Source organism: Hylaeus anthracinus, unplaced genomic scaffold (assembly GCF_026225885.1).
Source record: "Hylaeus anthracinus isolate JK02 unplaced genomic scaffold, UHH_iyHylAnth1.0_haploid 11989, whole genome shotgun sequence".
NCBI lineage: Eukaryota > Metazoa > Arthropoda > Insecta > Hymenoptera > Colletidae > Hylaeus > Hylaeus anthracinus.
In genome coordinates, this window is record NW_026534337.1 from 4,510,963 (window position 1) to 4,534,243 (window position 23,281).

Consider the following 23,281-nt stretch of genomic DNA (forward strand, 5'->3'; position numbering starts at 1 on the left):
CAGGAGTTGAGTACATCTTTCAATCTAAAGCAAAGAGGAATTTTACAGTACAAGTATTCAACTTGATATGTAATTTGAGATGATTTGTTGTATCTTGATAATTTTAAAATTTTCTTAACAAAAGTAATGTTTTATATGAAACATACCAAAGAAACGATTCTGATAGAAAATGTCAACATCTGCTAAATAGAAGAAGGAACTTTTATTCGTTGAAAATTTGCTATTTCATTCAAGGAAAACGATAATTTCAAACTGCGAGTTTAGTAAAAATCAAAATCTTGAAAAATCCCTCGTCAATTCAGTAAGTGTCGACGTCTTCTAAAGGAATAATTTGTTTGGTATATTTCAGATGAAACGTGCTCAAATTATCGTGGAAAAAAAGCCTTCTTAGAAATGTGATGTATCTTGAACATTTTTAAAAATATCTCAGCCAAAACTTTGTGTACTAAGATTAATACTTGTAGATACTATGATACTATGAAATTATGATTTGTTTTGGATTAAAATATGTATTTAAGTCTTAACAAAATATTTTTGAAGTTTAGACGTGACAACGATTGCTTTTAAAGAACTGTTTTGAATTTAGATGAGCTTCTACATGGTGTGCCGACTAACCATTATTAAGAAGGATTAGTATCAAGTACTTGCTTCAGTATAACATTTCTCACGACTCTTACGAAAAGTATTTGAAGAGGAGACCAGAACCAAACGGAAAGGCGGTGAAGAAGACTAGTAAAGCTCGGAAGAATATCAACAAACCGCCAAGAATGAATACACTCTATCTTTTACAGATCCTCCATAAAAAGAAGTCAAGGGGTGTGAGATCCGATGATGGCGATGGGGTCTGTAAAAGATATAGTGTATTCGCACGTTACTAATCTCGAGGAGCTCCAACAACGCATTCAGCAAGAAATATGCAAAATTACGGAAAGTGACATAAGAAATGTATTGCGCAACGTCAAGAAGAGGATTGGAAAAGTGCTTGGACTGCAATGGAGAACCACCGTTCGAACACTTGTTGTAACGACGGTACTTGCTGAGAAACAGAAACAATGAAGATAACTTTACCTTCGATAACTTCCTAACGAACAAGTTTAGGGCATAAGTATATTAATACTTTTTTTATAAAACACAAGAAACTACATCGTGATCTGTGTCGACCAAAATATAGGTTTCCATTTAGAAAAAAAAGTGTAGTTGCATTTTTCTGATGCACCAATGCACAAAAGTGCATAAAATTATTTGCATGTTATACACCATCTGAAACCATTTAACTTTCACTTACGACATTTTGTTTCTATTCCCAACCATTTAGAAGGTACAGCCTGTCCCAGTTGCGTGGAACACCTTGTATATTCATATCTATTATACCTTTTATATCCTAATATCATGCACTTAATACCTTGGTCAGTTTCATAGTTTCAATTCGTGCAAGGTTTGATCTCTCTTAAAGCACTCGGAATGCACTCAATCACCTAAATCCATAAAGGAGCGCGACACTTTCGAAAATGAGACACGATCTACCAGAATTTCATACGATAAATATGCCCTTGTGACAAAGTGGACCTATGACAGCATATACTTTACAGCCATCAAATGGCGATAGAACGACAACAGCTGCCAAAAATCTGTGTGAAGCTTTTAAGGAGGGAACTCTGTAACAACTCCGTATGTGCTGAAACGGTTGCCAGAACTTCGATTTCGCGATTCGAGTCTCGAAAAGGAATCACGCTCCCCCATTCCCTCCATCCGTGGTTCCCGAATGATAATTCGCGAAGAATAGTAAAAGAAAATTCAAGTACGTCGTTACATTAATCACGGTGAATTTATTTCCAACCGGCGCGAAGTCGGTGAATGCTTCGGCAAACCTAAAGAGGAATATGCTCCTTGCTTCCTATTCGCTACGGTACCGTACCGTTTTCGGATATATCGATTCGTGGATTTGAAAAGTGGACACTGTGCGGATGCGTCCGGAAAAAGAATGCACAACGCAGCCCGGAACATCGACACCAACTGTGGCGAAAGGCGAGCTATGCCAAAAGAAAGTTACACTGTTTTGCATGGGCGAAACGGAAATGACTCGGTATATCATAAGTGACATAAACGTTGAACGGATTGGGAACCATAAATTGCGAAAGCCACTCTCAAAAATTGCAGAATTAGAGCGCTGTCTTTAAGAGTGAAATAACTACACTTATTAAGAGGCGATGGCACATTAAAAGGTCAAATATTAAGCGTTTTTCAAGAATTTTCTTAGAAAGAAAATTTTAGTAAGGTTTCTTTTAAGTTGAAGAATATTTTAATTAGCTTTTACATACACTTGATAATTCATTTCACACAGAAATCTTTGAGATATCAGCTATTTCCTGTACACGTAGCAGGTTTTCATCCAATTCTGCTACCGATGGGAATTCTAGAGACTACAATTGTTATCTGAAATCAATAAAACGTTTTTCTTACATTGTCGACATGTTTTCTAAGAATGCGAACTAAACTGCGGCCAAAAACAGTAGAAAATTGAATTTTTTAGAAATGTTTAAAAACAGGATCAATTTATGCCACTTTTCCTGCAGCTTTTTGCAATAGAAGAACGTGCTTCGTACAATGATTTCATTTTGATTTTTAGATAATATTCAAGGTATTCGAATAAAGTAAACGTGTCTAAAGTTTAAATACGATCGGTCGATTAGTTCTTACGTTATCATTCCCGCAGATTGGAGACACGTAGTTTTGAAGAAACGCGATATTTCAAAGATTTCTGTGTGAAATGAATTGTAAAAATCACCAAAGGTACTTCGAAACATAACTAAAATATTTTCAAAGTTAAAGAATCCATACATATATCAATTTTTCTCTGTAAAAAAAAAAAGTATCCCGAGGAACACTTAACTAACCTTATGCATTTGTATTCTCAGAGACTACCTGATAAAGAATTCGTGATAACACCAACGCGTAATCTCATATTGAGCGAATTATTGCCGTCTATTCTTGCAAAAGGACGGTCATCTCCAATTATTATATGTAGACGGCGGATTTTTATGCATTTATGGTAAATAAAAACATGAGAAAATTTATGAAAATGTGGCCAAATGAAAAAATATATACAATATGAATAATAATACACATATTTTTATTTAAGTTGCAATCCTTTTTCTGTATCTGTGAAAATATGAATTTGCATAAACATCTGCAGTTTAATTGTATGCTCAGCAAACATTGTTAAAAAATAAATAACAATTGCAAATGTATACTAAGATATATGTGTTCTATAAAATATGAGCCAGTGCTACGTAAAAAGAGAATGTGTGAACAGTCAACACTTAAAAAAAAAGAAACAAGGTGTATTTGTATGAGAATGATAGGTATATGATCACATTACGTATGATATAGTGCAATTTGAGTATCCGTCATAAAGCAAACATATTTTATTATTAAACATGAAGCCCTAAAGCTCTTTTTAAGAAACTCTTTATTACTAAATGTATTTTACATTTACTCCTGTCGGAGAGGTTTTCAATTGAGAACATATTAGAATTATTAAGCATTTTCTTTATTTTATACATTTAACGTCGCATCAACATCTTTAGTTTTAGCGACGACTGTTAGGAGTGGAAAATGTGATGGAAAATGTGTTCAGGTTTCAACCTATAAATACCGTTTTCCTTTTAACATCGATGAAATTCTAGTTAAAGACAGGTTGTTAACGAATCATTAGGTATTTTCATTAAATGTTTGCTAAGTTTCACTAAGCCAAGGCTTCGAAAAAGTACAATGTACGTTAAGATTACTCTATTGGAGAACTCGGTGGAAACAATCAGACGTATACGTTTGTATATACGTGTGTGCTATGTTTCTACAAGAAGTATTCCCTGGGTGGAGATTAGGGTCGTAAGCAAGGATAAACGTAAAAAGCGGAAAATTTATTGTCCAATGTATTAAGATGATACAACGGAACCTTTTTATATTTCACGAAAGTGCAATTCTGTTTAGACTGTTTTCCAATATTTCGAGAGAAGTGACTGGAATTTCTTATAATTTCAATCTTAATTTTCCTTTGTTACTTTCACGGTTTTCTGTCGATAATAGTAAATGCTACATATAGTACAGGTTACTCTACTATCCACTGATACCCAACTCAGCGAACAATTCTACCTCGAAATGCGTAATCAACGAACAGTTCATAACAAGAAGACGATTTGTGCGGAGAATTCGCTACAAGCAAAATTGATTGCAGTATTACACGTGCGGTAATTCTACCGCAATAAATGGATTAGTGTCGCGGATATTAAGATTCGATTATAGTTGCCGAAGATACGAAACCATCCGAAATACACAGCTGGCGTGGAGACGTATCGGGGGACAATGTTTTCCTGTAATAACAACCCAATGGGAAACTTTGGAACGGATTTTTTCATGTACAAGTGTCCAGGGTAAAGTCGATTTGTATGGAATATACGTACTCTTTATTCGTGCGTAAAGATAGTTTATCTATAATTTATGTATATTAAAATGAAAGCCCTGACTCACTGACAAATCAACGACCAGGCTAAACCTTTGAACCTAGAAAGCTGAAATTTTGTACAGAGGTTTCCTTTATGACGAATCAAAGGCACAGCTAGTCTTAAATATAACGTCATCAACAGAGTATGAGTTCTTTGCTCGAAAACGAATCGAAAGTGAAGAATGATATTTTTTCATAGGAAGCTTCATTTTCCTAAAAATAAATAAAGATTTGGCTAACCATGTCTGGCCACGACTGGCCAGTTCTAATGATTCTGGCATTGTCTAATGTACCATACCTCTTCTATACAAACTGCAATTCTTTAAATGATTACAACTAATCGGAATGGACACTAAGATAACAAAAGCAACATAAATTAGCGACATAAGTAGAAATGGCGAGTAATGGTCAGACACGCTGCTCAAGTCGTACACGTGCTCCAAGGAGATTCAAGACCGATTTTTGTGACTGTTGTGAATTTTGTGAATCATGTGTAAGTAACCAATGATTATTATGAACATTGTGAATTGTGTGAGTAAGGTTGACGGTTATTGTGTTTGTTGCGATAATTTATGGTTATTATGATTTAATGATTTATATTTGAGATGATCAAGTACTATAATAATTTGTGACTATTTACGATTATGGTAATAAGTGATTGCAATAATTTCTTATTTTTCCTCAAAAATTCCGTGATGAAAGGTAAAAAGCTGATTATTTTTATTTTACCAACGTTCGCTTGGTTAAACAGGATCGTCTGCCTATCAGACCAAATAATAATACTTTTATTACAGGACTATAGAATAACTACAACTACAACTACACAGAACAATTATGTCACGGGAAATCATAAAAACCAAAAACTCTGAGCAACTTAAATAAATTTCAATTTCAGTAACACGTATTTACCCGACTGTAACAAAAATTTACGGATGAAAATGTTACAGAATTTCAAGTCCTCCTTTATGTTTCATAAAATGCAGCGCAGCTTCCGTGTAACGCTTTGTTTTTTGTTTAAAATAGTCGTCAAAAAGAAGAATCAGCAGGCGCAAGCAATTAAATAATCATTTGCATGGCTAAACGAACACGGGACCACTTCTCACGCACGTGATACAAAACGGGACGCACCTCTGATTTTCACACGTTAACCAAAAATGCAAGTGGTGCTATTGCAAAAGCCTAGATAGCAAACACAAACAAAAAATTTATTGAACAGTGCACGACAGTTCAGCAGAAAAATATTAACGTTTGATGAATAGTATATGTTCGTTGTACAAATTAATTCGATAACTCAATGGATCTTCTACATAAATGTTATTATAATTTGAAAATATTAAACACCATTTTGGCTTGAATAAAAGTTTTGTTTGAATATAATATTAACTTTTAGACAATTGAATTGTAACATTAAAGAATACTGAAATTGAGTCTAAAACGAAGAATTAAAACGTAAATAAATAATATTTGTTTGAGATTGTGATATTAGCTTTTCTTGAAAGATTGTTAATTCATGTCTGACACAAATGTACTACATTTATCATTTGCATTTGTAAAAAAATTCAGCAGGGAGAAACAAAAGGTCTATTGAAACCTGCACAACAGTTCAGATGAAAAATATAAATGTTCGATGAAAGTTACGCGGTTGTTGTTCGAATGGATTCTATTTTTAATTGGACATCGTGTGATACAATAGAGCTTACAATGACAAAAGCTAGTACAGAGATGAAATGGCAAGTAGAGGGTATGTTACAAGCCAAACAATTCCTCTTTTACATCGTATCGATTTGATCTTCTCTCGTAAATATGATCATTGAAATTCGCGTTGGGAGTGAACAATCGCTGGTGCAAATTAATTCACAAACGTTTAAAAAGCTTTTTGCAAAATTAAGTTTAATGTAGTTTAAACAGATTTAAAGCATTTAACAGCAAGAGTCGAAGCATTGATTACTGGTGTCTCTACGAAAAGAATTTATTGAAAGCAAAATAACTTTTGAAAGTAATCTTGTTCCATAAAAGAACTGTAAGAATCCAGTGTTCTTCTTTTTAAATAAAACTATAAGTTCTTATTTTCATTCTCTTTAATGTGTGTTAGATTGTAAAGCTGTCTTAATGTTAAACTTTCCTTTTTCAAATTTGATTTACTTAGTTGCACAATGTAATTGTAATTTAAGACGTTAAACGAAAACAAATAAACTGCTTCTATCAGTTGATCCTAAAATAACTGAATACAAATGTAACTACAATGACTCCTTGAGTTATCGACACATGCGCTATTGATGCAGTTAGTATTGGATCGCAGGAGTGAGGGAAGAATTAAGCCAGGAATGCTAGTGAATTCGTCAATAAGCGTAACTTCCTATTTGCACCAGATGGCACAGTTTATTGCGTGGCGTCACCCTTTTGCGTTTCACACGGCCAATCGCCGTATTGATTTTTAGAAGTCAATATTACGCGCAATACCTCTGCTTTCACAATTGTAAACACTGGTTACCAATTTGAATTTTAAACTCTCGAGGCATTGGGAAAATGTATTAATGTACTAAGCTTTTACATGTATATTTATATTTGCCCTATATTTATCATAAATAATGATATCAGACCTTCACATATGTTTTCTCGAATATTTGTTTTGCACTTTAAAAAAACTATTCAAAGGGAAGAGAAGAAGCTTGTAAGTATAAATTACAATAAAAGATAATTTACAGTCACGAATTGGCTGGTATTTATTCACATTTCGACTCTTAGTTTCCAATGTTACCTTGTGCACATTTCTACAGTTTAACAACGATAAATATTATTATGTTGTTTGAGCGAAAAATGATACAAGAATTTTGATTCCTTTTATATATGCATATTAACAATATATATTATTACGTTATTCAAGCAACGAATTATATAAGCAAATATATGTAGCTTAACGTTTTTATTTTTGTTTAAGTTTATATTCATAATACATATTTCTACATTTTAGAGTGTAATAAGAACTCAATGCTTCTTCTAGTATGTAAATGTATATTGAAATATCAAATATTATTTTGATTTTAACCATAGTTTTTTACTTAAATTTGAGTCTAAAACGAAGAATTGAAATGTAAATAAACAATAGCTTGTTTGAGATTGTGGTAATATCATCTCTTAAAAGATTGTTAATTCATGTCTAAAACAAATGCACCACATTTTATTATTCATATTTGAGATAAAATCGCGCGTCAAAAAATTCGATAAATTTAATATTCTTGAAAAACTGCAACATGTGTTTTGCACAATATCATTGTTTCCTTCGTGAATATATTATGTTAACCTATACATTTCAACCCTTCCCTCGTACTTTGACACTAAAATCCAAATTTAATCAGCAACCAGTGGACTTTATTAACACATATCTATATTATAAATGATATTACTATATTTACAATGATGTAATCGATTACGCAACGAACATAATTTGTTATTCATACAATGAAGTATAATGCATGTTGTAATTACCAACTAAAAGCCATACGTATAACAATCTCCTGTTAGTGAAATTTAATTAACTTTCCAACGGGCGAACAGTTCCGTTTAATTATTTCCAGTTATTTGGCTTCAATTAACCAGATGCCGAATTTTCGTGTTCTAGGAAATGCGTTTCTCGTGAACGTTGCATTGGCAGACCTATTAGTAACAGGGCTCGTGATACCAGTATCGGTGATCGTGATTCTGGCAGGACATGAAGAGTCAGTGAACACATGCCGATTTGAATGGACTCTCGAAGCCCTTTGCTTTCTGGTCACGGTGCTCACGTTGACTACGATAGCAGCCGAAAACTATATTCGTTTGTGTCTACCACGAGAAAGGTAAGGGAAATTACTAACGGCACATTTAGAACGTAAACTTGTTAACTCGGTGCATACGAAATGTCGTTTCATCTAATTAAATTTCAGAGACACTCCGAAACTGTATGTACGTAGATGAATTGTGACACTAGAATACTTGAGTTGGATCAAGTAGCTTTGCAAGAACACATTTCAAACAAAAGTTTATTGGTACAAGGTAAAGAACTTGTTGCTGTTAAAAGAACACTCGAAAATGTTATTCCATGTAAAATTAAAGTCACCTTGGTTACGTATAAATGGCACCATGTATTTTCTTATTTATATACTTCAGATATATAAGAAAAGTAATTTGTTCAAAATCGGGAATACGAAAAATTAAATTGTGTAACAGTAACAAGGACTGTCAAGGAGACATATTATTGCACGTTTCTTTTACTTAAACTATATAAAAAGGAAATAATTTTTGAACAAAATTATAAATGTCCAAAATTAAAAATCAAGTTGTGTAATAAGAAGTATTTAATACTATTAATTATATCACTGAATTGATTTTTGTTATGTAATTTAAAAATATGAAGAAGGTAAATATATGGTGCTGTTTAAAAAACACGTAACGACTCGTCTATTTTATAAAAAGGATATTTCTGAAGTCTTAGACCAATAACATTTGTTATTTTAGATCAATAAATTCTTCACTTGTTGTCGATGAACTTTTGTTCGAAACATTTGTTTGCTAAGCTATCACGAACAGATCAAATTTTCAATATGATTCCGTTGATGTAAATGTACTGTAATATATATAATGGACATGCAAATTTCCGAAACGTATCTTTATAATTGCTATACTGTTAAATCAAGCTTCATTTGTGGTACCACACCACAAAAGTTTGGAAAACATTTTGCATGCACTAAATTAATATTATTAATATATGCATTTAAATATTATCATTTAATAATTCACATACGTTATAAGGATTTTATTTTTCCCTGAAAAATTTCCGCATTGAATTACACATGGTATAACATAGGAACTTTTAATGATAATAATAAAAATGATATTATGAGGAATATCGAATAAATAAACATAATAAATTCTAGAAGATTTAGTCAGTTAACACAAATCCTGAATATTATTAAAAAATAATGATATACAGGAATAAAATCGTAACTCTATTTTCAGATTGAAACATTTACATTTGAATCAATAAACCAAAAAAGAAGGGAAGGAATTATTGATAAAATATTAAAGAGTTATTTATTTAAATATTTTATCGATCCAATGTTTAAGGACACTGCGCATTCAGAAATTAATGCGTCGTAGATTTTAAACTCGTGTCTTGTGTGAGCTATACAAGAAAAAAATTTACGGAACCCTGACATGTTATTCTTTAATTAAAGGCAGACCTGGACACTGTTGAAATGATATCATTTAAATGATATTATTTCAAATAAGACGCTTCTCATTTCATAATTGTTTTCATACTTTTGGAACGAGCCCTTTTAAAATAACATTATTTTACTTTATAATTTGTAACATTGTCTTTCAAAACTACATCAGGCGAAATCACAAGTGCACGACGATTTCGAATTTGAAAGCGATGAAGATAAGAAATGTTTTCTGAAGTATAATACTACTCTTGTATTCTCGGTACTATTTTCATTTGCGATTATATTATACAGACCCAGATCAAAATTCCTTACGAACGAAATTTTTTAATTGAATGACTTTTTTAATTGAAATTTTTGTTGTGTATTATTTTGATAATTATTTCTTTCCTTAAATTTAAAATAAACAGTAATGATAACTATGGATTCATATAATTTTTATTTTTAAATAATTGTATTTGAAAATAACAGTTCCAAAACAAATTATTTCAAATAGTCATCTCTCATTTTAATTTTAAATTAAAATTTGCTCAGGTCTAATTGAAAGGAATTAAACTGTTCATATGCACGAAAACAAATAGACGTTATTGAAATAATATCTAGTTGAATAAATCTTTGATTACATGCTCATTAAAATATGAAGGAGTTGAAGGTAACGGTATGGACGAACGAGTAACTTTTTTATAATGTAAATCAGAGAATTTCGAATTTTGCTTCTCTTCTGCTTCATTTCATTTGAAGGTTTACGTAACATTACGTAATATTCCTGTTGCATAAAGTTTATGCAAACGCGCTCTCGGGGAAATCCAACAAATACTGTCGAACAATAACGAGTGTTCCATGGGAAAATAGCTTTAAAAAAACGTTCCCCGCATTAGTTAACACTTTCAACAATTTTAATTAATTTTCAAAAATTCGCAGGAACTTTCTATCATATTGTAATCACGTTATGATCCGCTTTTGCATTAATCGAATTAGCTCGTGATCCAATCACAGTCAGCTTAGAACATGACAAACGTTGCTTTGACCCAAATCTATTAGATTTGGCCAGCCATAATGATTAGTACTCTCGAAACGATATTTCCACAAATACGAGTAGGTTGATACATCGTTATAACCGTACGAATCGTGGAAAGCCTACCTACGCATTTAATAACGTTAGTTAGTATATAATATTAGAGGAAAGTAGCCAAAGTCTGATCTCTCAACTTATTTTGTTCAGTAGTTGGTAATAACAAGTAACGAGTGGTATAACTACTTCGAAATAATGACACGAAACAATGGAATCATGTTCAATTTGTTATACAGTACTAACGAGTAAAGGTCGATTCAGACTATACGACACGTATCGGCACCGACGCGACAAAACATTAAAACACGCGTTTTAATGGAACTATTCACACTTAACAGACACCGACCTGAACGTTCCGTCAACGGGAATAGTGTGAATAGTTCCATTAAAACGCGTGTTTTAATGTTTTGTCGTGTCGGTGCCGGTACGTGTCGTTGCCGGAACGTGACGGTCCGTGTCGTATAGTCTGAATCGACCTTAACACGTTGATTTCCATATTCGTGATATTATTTTATCGCGTCTTCTCTTCGATATAATTTGAATTGTGAATTAATAAATATGGATTTTCACTTTCAGTTTGTAAAGATAGAATAAAAGTAACAATCTATGTACGTAGTTTGTGAATTGTTTCTCAGAGATAATAATTGGACTGTGGATATTTATACAAATTAATATTTTCTCAGACACAGAAAAAGAATTGAAACTTGAATGAAAGCATGTTTTACCTTCGAAACGATGTAACATGTATATTATTATTGATAATTTATATATTTTGGCATTTGTGCACCTGCATAAACATCCACAGTAATAATAAACGAGGAAATATTTGCAGAATCAGTTTTCCCACTGAAAATTTAATTTCACCTTTATTATTAAGGAAAGATAATCATTAAGCAAAGAAGAAACCAATCAAGGGTACGACTTTGGTTACTTTTTTCTACTCAATGTAAGTTTAATAAATTTCCTGTGACCAATTTTTACAATTTTCGATATAACGAAGAAAAATGAATACGTTCAAATGGAGAAGTTATGCGATGCATGAAAACGCTTTTTCTCTTTCCCACATATCACTGCTGTTTAATTAGAAGTTACTCTTTCACCAGTTTGCTTCACCTTAGCTTCGCATCGTTTTGCAATTAAGCCGCGCGAGATTGAAACTCGGCAACTTGTATTAATATGCAAGTCGTTAACGAAGGGCACGTATACAGGAAATAAATGTAATTAAGCTTTACAATGGACCCTCGACAAACTGAAATCGCTTGAAGCGTGAAATTTTGATGTCAGCTACGTTTAATTTCAACCTAAAGTGATCCTTGCCAATGTTGTTAGTTATTAATATGTAGTATATAATATTGTTTTAGTAAAAGATATATACGTACTTGAAAAAATATATGAAATCATTTCAAAAGCACTTTTAGGATATACTAAAAGTATAATCCATGTAACATTAACAATGTAATTTAATTCTGATTAAAAAGAAATGTTATCTTTGAGAAACATTGGTATAATGCATTAAAACTTGTATCTCACTTGTAGATTGAAGAATTTTTATGCTAAAATGAATCAATTCTGTAACGAAAGTTATGAATAATATTTTAGATTATAAATTAGTTTAAACAAAAGAAACAGATGTCATAGCAGCTCGAGAAGGATGTGTACAAAACTAGAACACATGGCAGAATCTAAACAATTATTTGGAAAATATTCTGTTAAACGAAGGAAAATAATAGTAACAAAGATGTTATTTGAGAAACATTAGAATAATGCGCTATATTTGTATCTCACTTTTATATTTACACATTTTTAAGTTAACATGAATATTCTCCTCTAACATAAGATATGAACAATATTATAGACTATAAAAAAAGTCTATAAAGAACTTCTAACGAAATCTAAACAATTGTTCAAAAAATATTCTGTTAAATTCTGAAACATAATAATAACGATAACTTGCACCATCAATGTGTCTCATAATTGGCACGTAAAATTGAACGTACCAGCAACGACGTCTTCTTAACTTTAAAACATGAAAATCACAGTATAACTTTGAATTCAAAATGTACCAAGCTGTACGTTAAATGAAGATTGTATTACTTAAAGTGGATGAGTTTATTCCAATATTTCGTGGATTCCTCCTATAAAAAAAAGGGGGTTCGTTCGATAGTCTCCAGAGAATGTTGAACTCTCCCGTCGTCAGAAACGATGATGGTAAAAATCAATGTTTGCGTAGTAACACAAACGGTTTCGGTTACGTACATGTCCTACTCGCACATTTTTTTAGAGTCGCGTTATTTATTGTCGATACAGGCCCCATAATTTAACGTCACGAAGAAGTCGAGATCGTAGAGAAATAGGACGGATTTTTACATTTATGGAAGAACGGGGTACGTTCAAAGAAAGAATATTGTTCGTTCATTAACCAGAAACATAACGCCGATTGTTCGTGAGTCTGTTTTATATTCTGCCTCGCCAAACATTCACAGAAATTCAGAACATTCACAGATCGTGATTTTAAGCAGTACTGTTGCCAACGGCAATACAGCCACAAGGGATTAAAAGGCTTTTCAAGCGAAGCTTGTCCAGTTCTACAGAGATAAATTTCCGAATGATTTATGGTATCCATTTTAAGGCAGACAAATTGCGCCCCATTTTATCGTTCCGAAAGAACAATATTTGAAAAGTAGCTACTTTTGCAGCACATTCAGCAATTTAATCTTGGGTCGGCTGTCATCATTTATATAAGAGATTGATATCATAATAGAAGTCTGTATCGAACGCAGGAAATGAGTAAAGAAAACTGTAACGTTCCAATTATATTTCCAATCTTCAGCGAAATCCTCATCATACGTTACTTGATAAACGTTCGCAGTGTTATATCAAAGATTATAAATTAATTTTAGTTGGTAAATTACAGGCTATGCAAGCATCGCCATTTCCTTGGTATATTTTTAATCCCTCGTTTAAAATACTGTCTATAAATAACTAAACGAATTGGGTTCTGAGTGCTACCTCTACTAAAAAATGAAAACATTAAGGTTTCCGCGATCTATTCGGAGTACAATCATCAGGTTAACTTACTTCGTTAACGGGTCAATGAGAAATCCAACGAGCTCGGACAAGTTTCGATAGGTTCGTAAATGCACCATTGTTTTCTACTCCGGTGGAGTAGATCAATGGGCAGCAATTTCAATCATTTTACTTATTCAATAATGAATTAGCAGAAATTGATTGAAGCTATTATTAAATTTTTAAAAATCTCTCTAAATTGTAGTTTCTAGAAACATACTAATTAGGAAACTTGGAAACAATGACAAAATATGTACAACCTCTTTTTCATTATTTATGCAGTTAAGATGAATTATATATGATGTTGTTTGTTGTTTAATAATATGTTGTGAAATAATAGAACTACTGTTTAGCAATTTTACACATTCTAGGGTATTGAACATTCTTATACGTACTTATCTATTACTTATTAATAAAACGAAAGAAACATAATACATCAGTTTGTTCTAGTTATAAATAAATAGAAAGTTTTTTATCGTTCACGAGGATTCATTTTGCAGTACATGGTGGATGTCGCGATAGAGTTTCTCATTTCACATTCTGTGGGACGTTCCAGGAGTTTAACTCGTTGGAATTCGTAACCGACGCGACGCGACGCAACGAAGTAGAATTTCGGAACTCGTACACACAGGAACACACGGCCAATCTCAAAGCTTTCACGTTAGTAACTGTCAGTACCATTAGTCGTTCTATTAATATTTCAAATTCCATGAATATTATGAGTTTATGACCCGGGATCCACCTTTCCGCGAAAGATACCCAGAATTCTGCGTCACTTTTGGTTTCATTACAGAATCTCCTCGCTTTAGAAATGCTAAGAAATTGTACTTCGATTACGTTCTTGTATTTTCTTTTTTTGTTAACACCATCTAGTTCAGCGTTAAAAAATACATACAAGTACGAAGTTACAACATTTTGTCTCGGTACCTACTGGTAGTTAGCTTTTGTGGTGATTCGCTTTCTTAAAATTATACTAACTCCTACAAAACTGAAATTAAGCGGCCCATAGACGATCAATAATATTGAGCAATACGAGTTGCACAATATTTTGACGGCGAGCCATAGACGGTCAATATTATTGTACAATATTTATATTTATGCAAAAGATTGAATCGTACGGAGGCAATTTCATTTCTTCAAAATACCATAGCACAGGTTCAACGTCCACCACACTTGCACCACTTTTTTTCGCATCACAAATCCGTTTGTGCAATATATTTTCAAAAGTTTGAATTTCGCACAATATATTGCACAACCTTTTAATATTGTCTACACACGATCAATTATACTGCACAAACCCAAATATTGCGCGATAATATTCACCGTCTATGGGCCGCTTTATATGAATTATTAATAAACAAATGAAGTTAGATTTTTTTATACAATTAATTCTTTTCAACATTTTTTTGACTTGATTAAACTTCTTTCATATTCGTTAAATGTTTTTAAATCCAGCACATATTGTGTCGCTTGACGGACGAAATTCACAAATTCGAAGAAGAGATACCAAAATTTGTATTTTGTAAATTATTAGCAAAAGAATGTAGTTTTCAACATTATCGTAAAGTTTAGAAAAAAATATAAGATAAATATATAAGGCAGAATATTTGTTCTTTAATTTCAATTTTACAAGTGGATTTCAATATTGAAGTAATTTTAAAATAAATGCGTAATTTGAATACGGTCTGCAGGATATTTGAAAAACGATTATCCAATCGTCATGGAATTTTGATATTAGTAGAGAATACACATTTTTCGCAATACTGAATCTAATGAAATGTAAACATTGTGAATGATCGGTTCGGAAATGTTGAAAAATCGTCGAAAATCTGGAACTTCCCCTTTCGACTAGCGCCACTTTGTTAAGGATCGTTCTATTTTCATAAAAGTATATTCAAAATGTCTAACATCCCTTACAGATTATAATTCAGCTTCACTTGGTGACTATAGAATATTTTATAAAATGTGAAAGTATACGGAGTTAAGACTTAATTTGTTCATCCCGTTAAATTCTATAACGTACAGACGTAATTATACATCAATTTTTTTCTAACTATAAATATTAAGTAATATAGAGTTCAGTAACCACCAAAACCAGGTATAAAAGAGGAAGATTCGTGCCACACATTTTCTAAACGAAGTATGCAAAGGTGGCCTATTTTTTAATGCGTTAAAATAAGTAGCCCTTTTAACCTTTCAACTGCAGATAATATTTTAAATATTTAGATGCTTAAGTAACGAAAACGCCAGGTATATAAACATTTGTATGTTATGAATAATTCTGTAGGGTCACTTTATAATTTAATACATACAAATAGTTAATAGAATTTTTTTAAATTACAAATTTCTATAATAGCACCACGTGCTGGCATTTCAATTTAAATTCGTGGTTGAACAAGATCTTAATAAACAGTTGAACATCCCATAACATTCAATTGTTTGTTAAAACCTCGTAGACAAATGAATTTGTTTTATAAAATAAATTGTGGTTCATTAGGTCATCCCAAAAGTTCATGTCACTTATTGTGCTGCTATTCAAATTAATATGTAAAATATATCTTTCAGTGTTATGAAAAAACGTAACCACCTTTCTGACGAAACCATTATACCGTCGCGATAAAATTTCTATAGATTTCTATTACAACTTAACACAACCTGCGGTACGAACTTCTGGAATGACTTAATAATTCAGATCGGAAGTTTTCCCTATAACTAATTAATTCAGTAACCACAAAGATTAATCCTCCTTTCCATATTCTTGATTTAAACGCAATCGAAGTGTCTACGAGGAGAGAAGATCGTATTCCGAGACATCAATCCTCCCGATCAACGCTTAAAACGAGCGTTTTATCGTCTATTTCATGCCTCGTCGTAATTCCAGGTACGCCATGCTGACGCCAAGCCGTGTGACGATGACGATCATCGGCCTGTGGATGATATCCGTAATGGCGGTGGTTCTGCAGTCAACCTTGGACGTAGGACCAGACTTCTGCCGTCGACGTTTCAGCGGAGTAGCCATGGAGCAAATAATCGGAGCCATTCTTCTAGTAGGATTGCCAACTTTGGTGACCATCTTCCTGTACGTCGTGCTGGTGATTCAAGTCCGACACGCCACCAAGGGTTCGTACAAGCCGCCGGTCGCCTTCTTCTGGGACTACGAGCTGACCAAGGCGAACATCTACAGCTACGTGATGTTCATGATCTTCTGGCTTCCATTCGGTTGCGCCGTATGCCTGAACTCGTTTTACCGGATAAGCGCCCATATCCTCTACAATTTGGCCTGGTTCGCCCTCTCGAAGTCTTGCTTCAACAATCTTCTGTACTGCGTGGCAGACCGACACTTCCGCAGCGCCTACGTGAAGCTTTTCCATTATTGCTGCTGCAAGACCACGGTGAGTTTCTCGAGGAGAACACGCGGGGACGGGGGACGTAATCCAAGCGACGTACGTCTGAAGGTTCACATTATCCATTCCTATACGAGCCCGGCTTCCTGTCGGTCCACGAGAGAGCTACGCAGACTAAACGGACGTGACGTTTACGAGCTCTAAACCGAACGCCGCACGTGACGATCAGGATACATGTGAAAGCTTACATCCTTACGTCGACGCAAACGATCGCCGTCCAGTAGAAAACTTGTTCGTCTTTCGTTTTTCGTCCTCGACCGGCGTCCCCCTTCTGACACGTTCGCGCCTTTCATTCGTCAATCTTTATTCGACGTTGATGCGTTAATCCTCTATTGCGTAAATGTTATTTTGTTTTTTGAAAAGTACGTCTTTTAACTACTTACGCGTGAAGAAGTTACCCCTATTCGACTGAATATGATTGCTTGGCTTTTTAAATTTTCGCTATGTATTCTGAGAATATATATTTTTAATTCTTTGTTTTATTATGCTACAATTTATTATAATAACATTTTATTCTAATGTTTGAAATACATATATTTAATACACTAGCAATACAGATAAATGTATGGATATATGTACATTTTCAATATCAATGAAAGTAGTAATATATACAGTCAGTGTAAGAAATATTCGTACAGCAACCAATTTAAAATAAATGGTTCCTGTACGAATACTTATTACGCTGACTGTATATATGTATATATATCCATACTTTTATTTGTATTGTCAATGTATTAAATGTGTATTTAATACATATCCTTTGTATGCATAAAGAAACATATAACGAAAATAAAATTTAATATAATAAATGTAATATATGATGCAATGAATTATAATACAATGTAATGAATATACATTTATTAATTGTTTACATTTAATTTTATGTCAAGTATCAGTTATCTTCAACTGTATCTGCAATGATGATTCAGTGGAATGATTTGGATTACAATATTGTTATATGCCATTTCTTTAATACATGCAAAATTGACTCTACTTCAATTTGTTCTCACATCATTGTTTAGCTTTTTATTTCATTTGTCAAAATTGATAAATAGTTAAGAGTCTAAAATCAATTATTCGTAAATAATCCACAAAAGACTACACTTTCATGAAGTTCATTTTATATATATAAAAAAAAAAAGTAACCGTCTATATTTAGACCAAAACGTTAATGTCGAATAATGTGTGCTTTACTCCGTAGAATTATTAAAATGAAGAAACATGCGCAAATCTCGTCTTTCTTGAACGAAATCTGAAATAGTTGTTTCGGTTGATATCCCCATCCAGCAAATTATGCAATAGAGGATTAATATAGCAAATCTTGAGTACTTTGAGTGTGTAGTTATTTTATGTATACGTCGTTGCGATACGTTTAGAATTTTTTGATGTTGTTCTTACGCAGTTTGACCAAATTTCGAATAGTCTTCAGTGACGCTTTCTCTTACACAAGAAATTTTTAAAGGAAATATTTGAATGTTTTTGAATAATACATTTCTGCAACTTGTGACAACTAGTGATGCGGGTGAAACGTGTTTTGGTACTCCCGATACATTTAAATTTCAAATTGATACTCTTGTATGGAATGATGCCACAGAATGTCTCGAAACTATTTGAGAGTTATCGGGACACGTAACTTTTGTATCGATAGCTATCAATTACGGAAAATTTCGTGCCTGTTTACTTACATTGACGATTCATCAAGAATGAAAAAAGAAATGATATCGGTTCATTCATCTAATACAGTTGCTGAAAATCTAACATACTCATTTCTTATGGTTAGAATCTGACGTACTTTCTGTAGTTGAACGTGTTAAATCTCTCAAGTTCGAGGGAGTTAAACTTGTAACAAATATAATAATAAATTTTAATTTCAGTTAAATAATGGTACGTAAAGAAAAGTAATTTGATATTTTCATAATTCGTTATTATAGTACAGAACCAAGTTAACTTCGGTTATTATCAATAGACTACGAATTTCATGCATTATGGCATGCGTTAATATGAAAAACATATAAAAAGTATATTATTCATGATGCATGTAGAATATATTCTATTAATGTGATATTCGCTGGTATCATAAATTCATAAATCCACAGTTTAATTATGAAATATGATTGTGAAATATGAGCTTTGATGGACACCAAGTATTCATGTAAACAGGAGGATTAATTTTCAAAAATAATAACAGTCTGACTATATCGTTATTCCTTTAAGTCTTGAGAGATATTTAGTGTTTGAATTTGATTAATACTACAAAGAAATGAATTCAATCGATACCATAAGAAATGTTAACAAGTACATCTAATTTGATGAAAATCGATGCAATATTGTCAAGTCGCTCTCATCACTAGTAATAATATATCCTTGGTTTTATCAATAACATTCAAAAATGACAGCTTAGAGAAAGTGTAACGACGTTATTCATCTTCGTATAACAATAACAGTTCTTACCGAATGATTCTCGTATTCCTGCCGTAGTTCGATAACAGATATTTTATTTTTGTTACTTTATCATACAATATTTTACGTTATTTATAGTTTTAGATTGATATGTATATCGAGAAGGTGTTTCGCGTTTACGTAGAAACAAGCCTGTTCTTCCGTCTGCCAGGGGCTGCTTCGGCAGTAAAATAACGCGGCTACTACTATTTTGGCACTAATAAGTCTGTACATCGTTTATTCTTCTACTTTCAATAGAAATATTGTCCAATTGTTGAAAGGACGAAGTTGCACTTAATGGGCGCTCCGTCTGACGCGAGCATCGAAAGAAAATACTTAAGTGATCGTGATTGGCACTGAAGCAGGCAATCGCCGTCCATTTAAATTTTATCTTATCCTCATTCTGATACTAAGGAAATCTATCCAACTTCCGTATATATATTCTTCCAAGGGTCGACTGTTTTACGGTATTACATATCCAATAAAAAAAATGTCCATCGTGGTTGCTCTTTGTCAGACCTGGGCTAAGTGAAACGAAAATAAGAAATGACTATTTGAAATAATTTATTTCGAACCGTTATTTTCAATACGGTTATTTGAAAATAAAAGCAATGTCAATTCATTTGAAGTAATGGCTATTTCAAGTAACGAATTATTTGGTTAATTCATTATTTCAAATGTAACGAAAGAAATAATCCTCAAAATAATACGCACCAACGAGGATTTATATTAAATAAAATATAATAATTTTGTCTTCAAAATGTTCCTCTTTAGGAGATTTCTATTAGGGTCTATCTAATATTGTTATTAAATGTATTATACTTTAGAGAAATTGTAGACAGATCAGTCTACCTATCTTGTAAAAATTTAAATTCATCTTCTTCTTTGGCGTGAATTACAAATATGGAATTGTTTGCTATTTCATCTGCGTCACTTATAAATTTAAATCGTCGTGTACTTGTGACTCCACCTGATATAACTTTTAGAGACAATTTCGCAATCATTTTAAACGGTTACTTCAAGTAAATCTAAAAGAAAGTAAAGTAAAATGTTACTTGACATAATATTTCAAATATAGTCATTTCAAAACTAATCACATGTACGAAAATAAGTACTAAATAAAATAACATATTGTTTGAGGTATTACTTCGAATAATATTATTTTAAAAGTGCCCAGGTCTGCTTCGGTCGATGATTTCTTTAGAACAATATACAATTTCTCCAAATTTATTTCATGACAAAAAAAGGAACCTTTATACCAATATACAAAGTCCTTTAGTTTCGTAAGCGGAATCGCAAAGTAGAATTTCTATTTTTTTATGAAAACATTTTTCGTATTCCGTTGGCATAAATCTTCTTCTACCGAGGTATGAGTATGGGAAATCGCGAGACTTAACATACGTAGCGATAAGAAATAATTTTATGCTTTACACAAAAAAGGTGTTACGAACGATTCAGTACGTTAGCTTTCTCCTTTAACGCAACTTTGTTTTAAAGACCTCTGTGAATCCGATATAAAATAACCCCGGAAAAAAATGAAGTATAATAGACAACAAAAGCTGCAAGAAAACAAGATCTCTATCGCTCTTGTAGTATTTTCTGGTATACAGTTTCCAGGGATATGATTAACACGCTCCCAGAAGATATTTTTTTTAGAAATTAGTCTACGTATTTCAAACATTGAAAGTTCTTTACAGGCACTAGTTTTCGATTTATATACAGTGAGGAACAAAACTGAATGAATCATAAACATTTGGTACTACTTATACATTTTACACTATTTATAATATGTTCTACCTTGACTGTAAGAATTAAAATTCATAGAATCAGTCTTGCACGATAACTTCTTGTACTAAAATTCACAAGTTTCGTTATAACTTAATATTTTGTTCGTGACCCTTTGACTTTAATAACATTTTTTATGGGTTTCGGCACACTTTTAATTCCATACAGAAATTCTGCGAAATTTAATTCCATTATTTTATAAGACGTTCTGCAATTCGAGGAATAAAGTTGGTCGGGATTTGTACGTTTTATGAAGTCCTCTTTTTAATAATCTCCATAAATTTTCTATAATACAAAACTGATTCCATGAATTTTTTTTCTTGTCTGTTTGATGTCGCATCGACTACAAGGTCATTAACCACAGAATTATTTGCAATTATTTATATCTTAGAATATATATATTGATGTCTTTCACTGTTAGGGCTGAGTCTGGTTTGATTCCGTATTTTTTCCTTTTCTGTTCTATTTCTTTACATTCGTATAATAAGTGGTTTACTGTTAGACGATGGCTTTGACAAAAATGACATTTGGTGGGTTCGGTTTTAGTGATAAGGTAGTCGTTGGTGATTTTCGTATGGCCAGTTCTCAGTCGTGACAATACAGATTTTTCTTTCCTGTTGAGGCTTATAGTTGGTATTTGCTGATAGAAGTTCTGGATGATGTTGTGAATTTTTGTTATGTTGGTGTGGTCCAAATTTTATTCCATTCTTCTTTTATTATTGTTTTTACATTAATTATTTGGTCAAGACATGGTATTGGTGTTGCAGGTTCGTTTGGTGGTAGTCCGGTTGTTTCTTTTGCGGCGGTGTCTGCTTTTTCGTTTCCAATTATTCCTTGATGAGAGGGAATCCAAATAATTATGGTGTTTATTTTTCTATTTGTGAGTTCTGTGTACATTTCTTGGATTTCTTGGATAATTTCGTGCTTGTCCTTTCTATTGATTGACGGTAGAGCCTTGATCACACCATGAATGTTTAGTATTACAGTCAGAGAAGAACAAATTTTAAATATTATAAAATAGTATAAGTGCCCTGAGTTACTACAAAGAAATAATTACCAACGTTGTTTCTCTTTTTATTATGTATTATCTTAATAATCAAAAATATTTTTCATACAAAATTTAGTGGATGGATCAAGTTTAATCCTCACGGTATATGCTGCTCTATCTCCTCCGGGGGAAGGTTGTCTTTGAACACGTTACATTATCGGATTATGATACAGGCTGCACAACGGTATCAAGAATAAAGATCTCCACTATGCGGTTTCCAGATAATATCTTTTACGCCTGAATGGTATCCCCGTGGAAGTGGTTGCTCCTGTAATATTCTCATACTGGAGCAGCAATTTACTCTGATACGCTTCAGACCTAAGTTGTGCATGATTTAAGTTTCATCGAAGAGAATTCCGCAGACAGTGAACCACAAATTACGGTTAATCGACCGCGATGAATTTCGACGGATAAAATAAAAGTGCAACATAAAATGCACCCCTTCGGAACGTTCCGAGGGAAATCAATTTTTACGATGGAGGAGGAGGTAAAGGAGGAGAAAGATTCTCATCTATATCTTTATCAGATACATGCAATTGTTATTGTCAAAATTTAAGAATATTTTTAAAAAATTTAGATATATATTTTAATCTTTGTAAAACGAAACGTGATTCTACAGTATTTCTACAGTAAAAGTATTGAACTCGGATCTGGTCAAATTTTAATTGAAACGAAAATACGAAATAATGTTTTGAAATGATTTATATAATTTCTGTTTTAATAATTTATCATTTTTATGATAGCTGTTTCGAATGGTGAATTATT

The 23,281-nt window shown here is 32.5% G+C and overlaps 1 protein-coding gene and 1 long non-coding RNA gene across 5 annotated transcripts in view; one reads left to right on the forward strand and one right to left on the reverse strand.

Moving 5' to 3' along the window:
* Positions 1-17,871, forward strand: part of LOC128888046 (beta-1 adrenergic receptor-like) — a 253,522-nt gene extending 235,651 nt beyond the window's left edge. For all 4 annotated transcript variants that reach the window (XM_054144658.1, XM_054144660.1, XM_054144659.1 and 1 more), the window contains 2 exons: positions 8,121-8,337; positions 16,722-17,871. In XM_054144658.1, the coding sequence (XP_054000633.1) occupies positions 8,121-8,337; positions 16,722-17,388 (884 nt within the window). In that variant the 3' untranslated portion in view covers positions 17,389-17,871. The remainder of the gene's footprint in view (positions 1-8,120; positions 8,338-16,721) is intronic.
* Positions 1-23,281, reverse strand: part of LOC128888137 (uncharacterized) — a 174,271-nt gene that overhangs the window by 94,843 nt on the left and 56,147 nt on the right. The window lies entirely within an intron of this gene.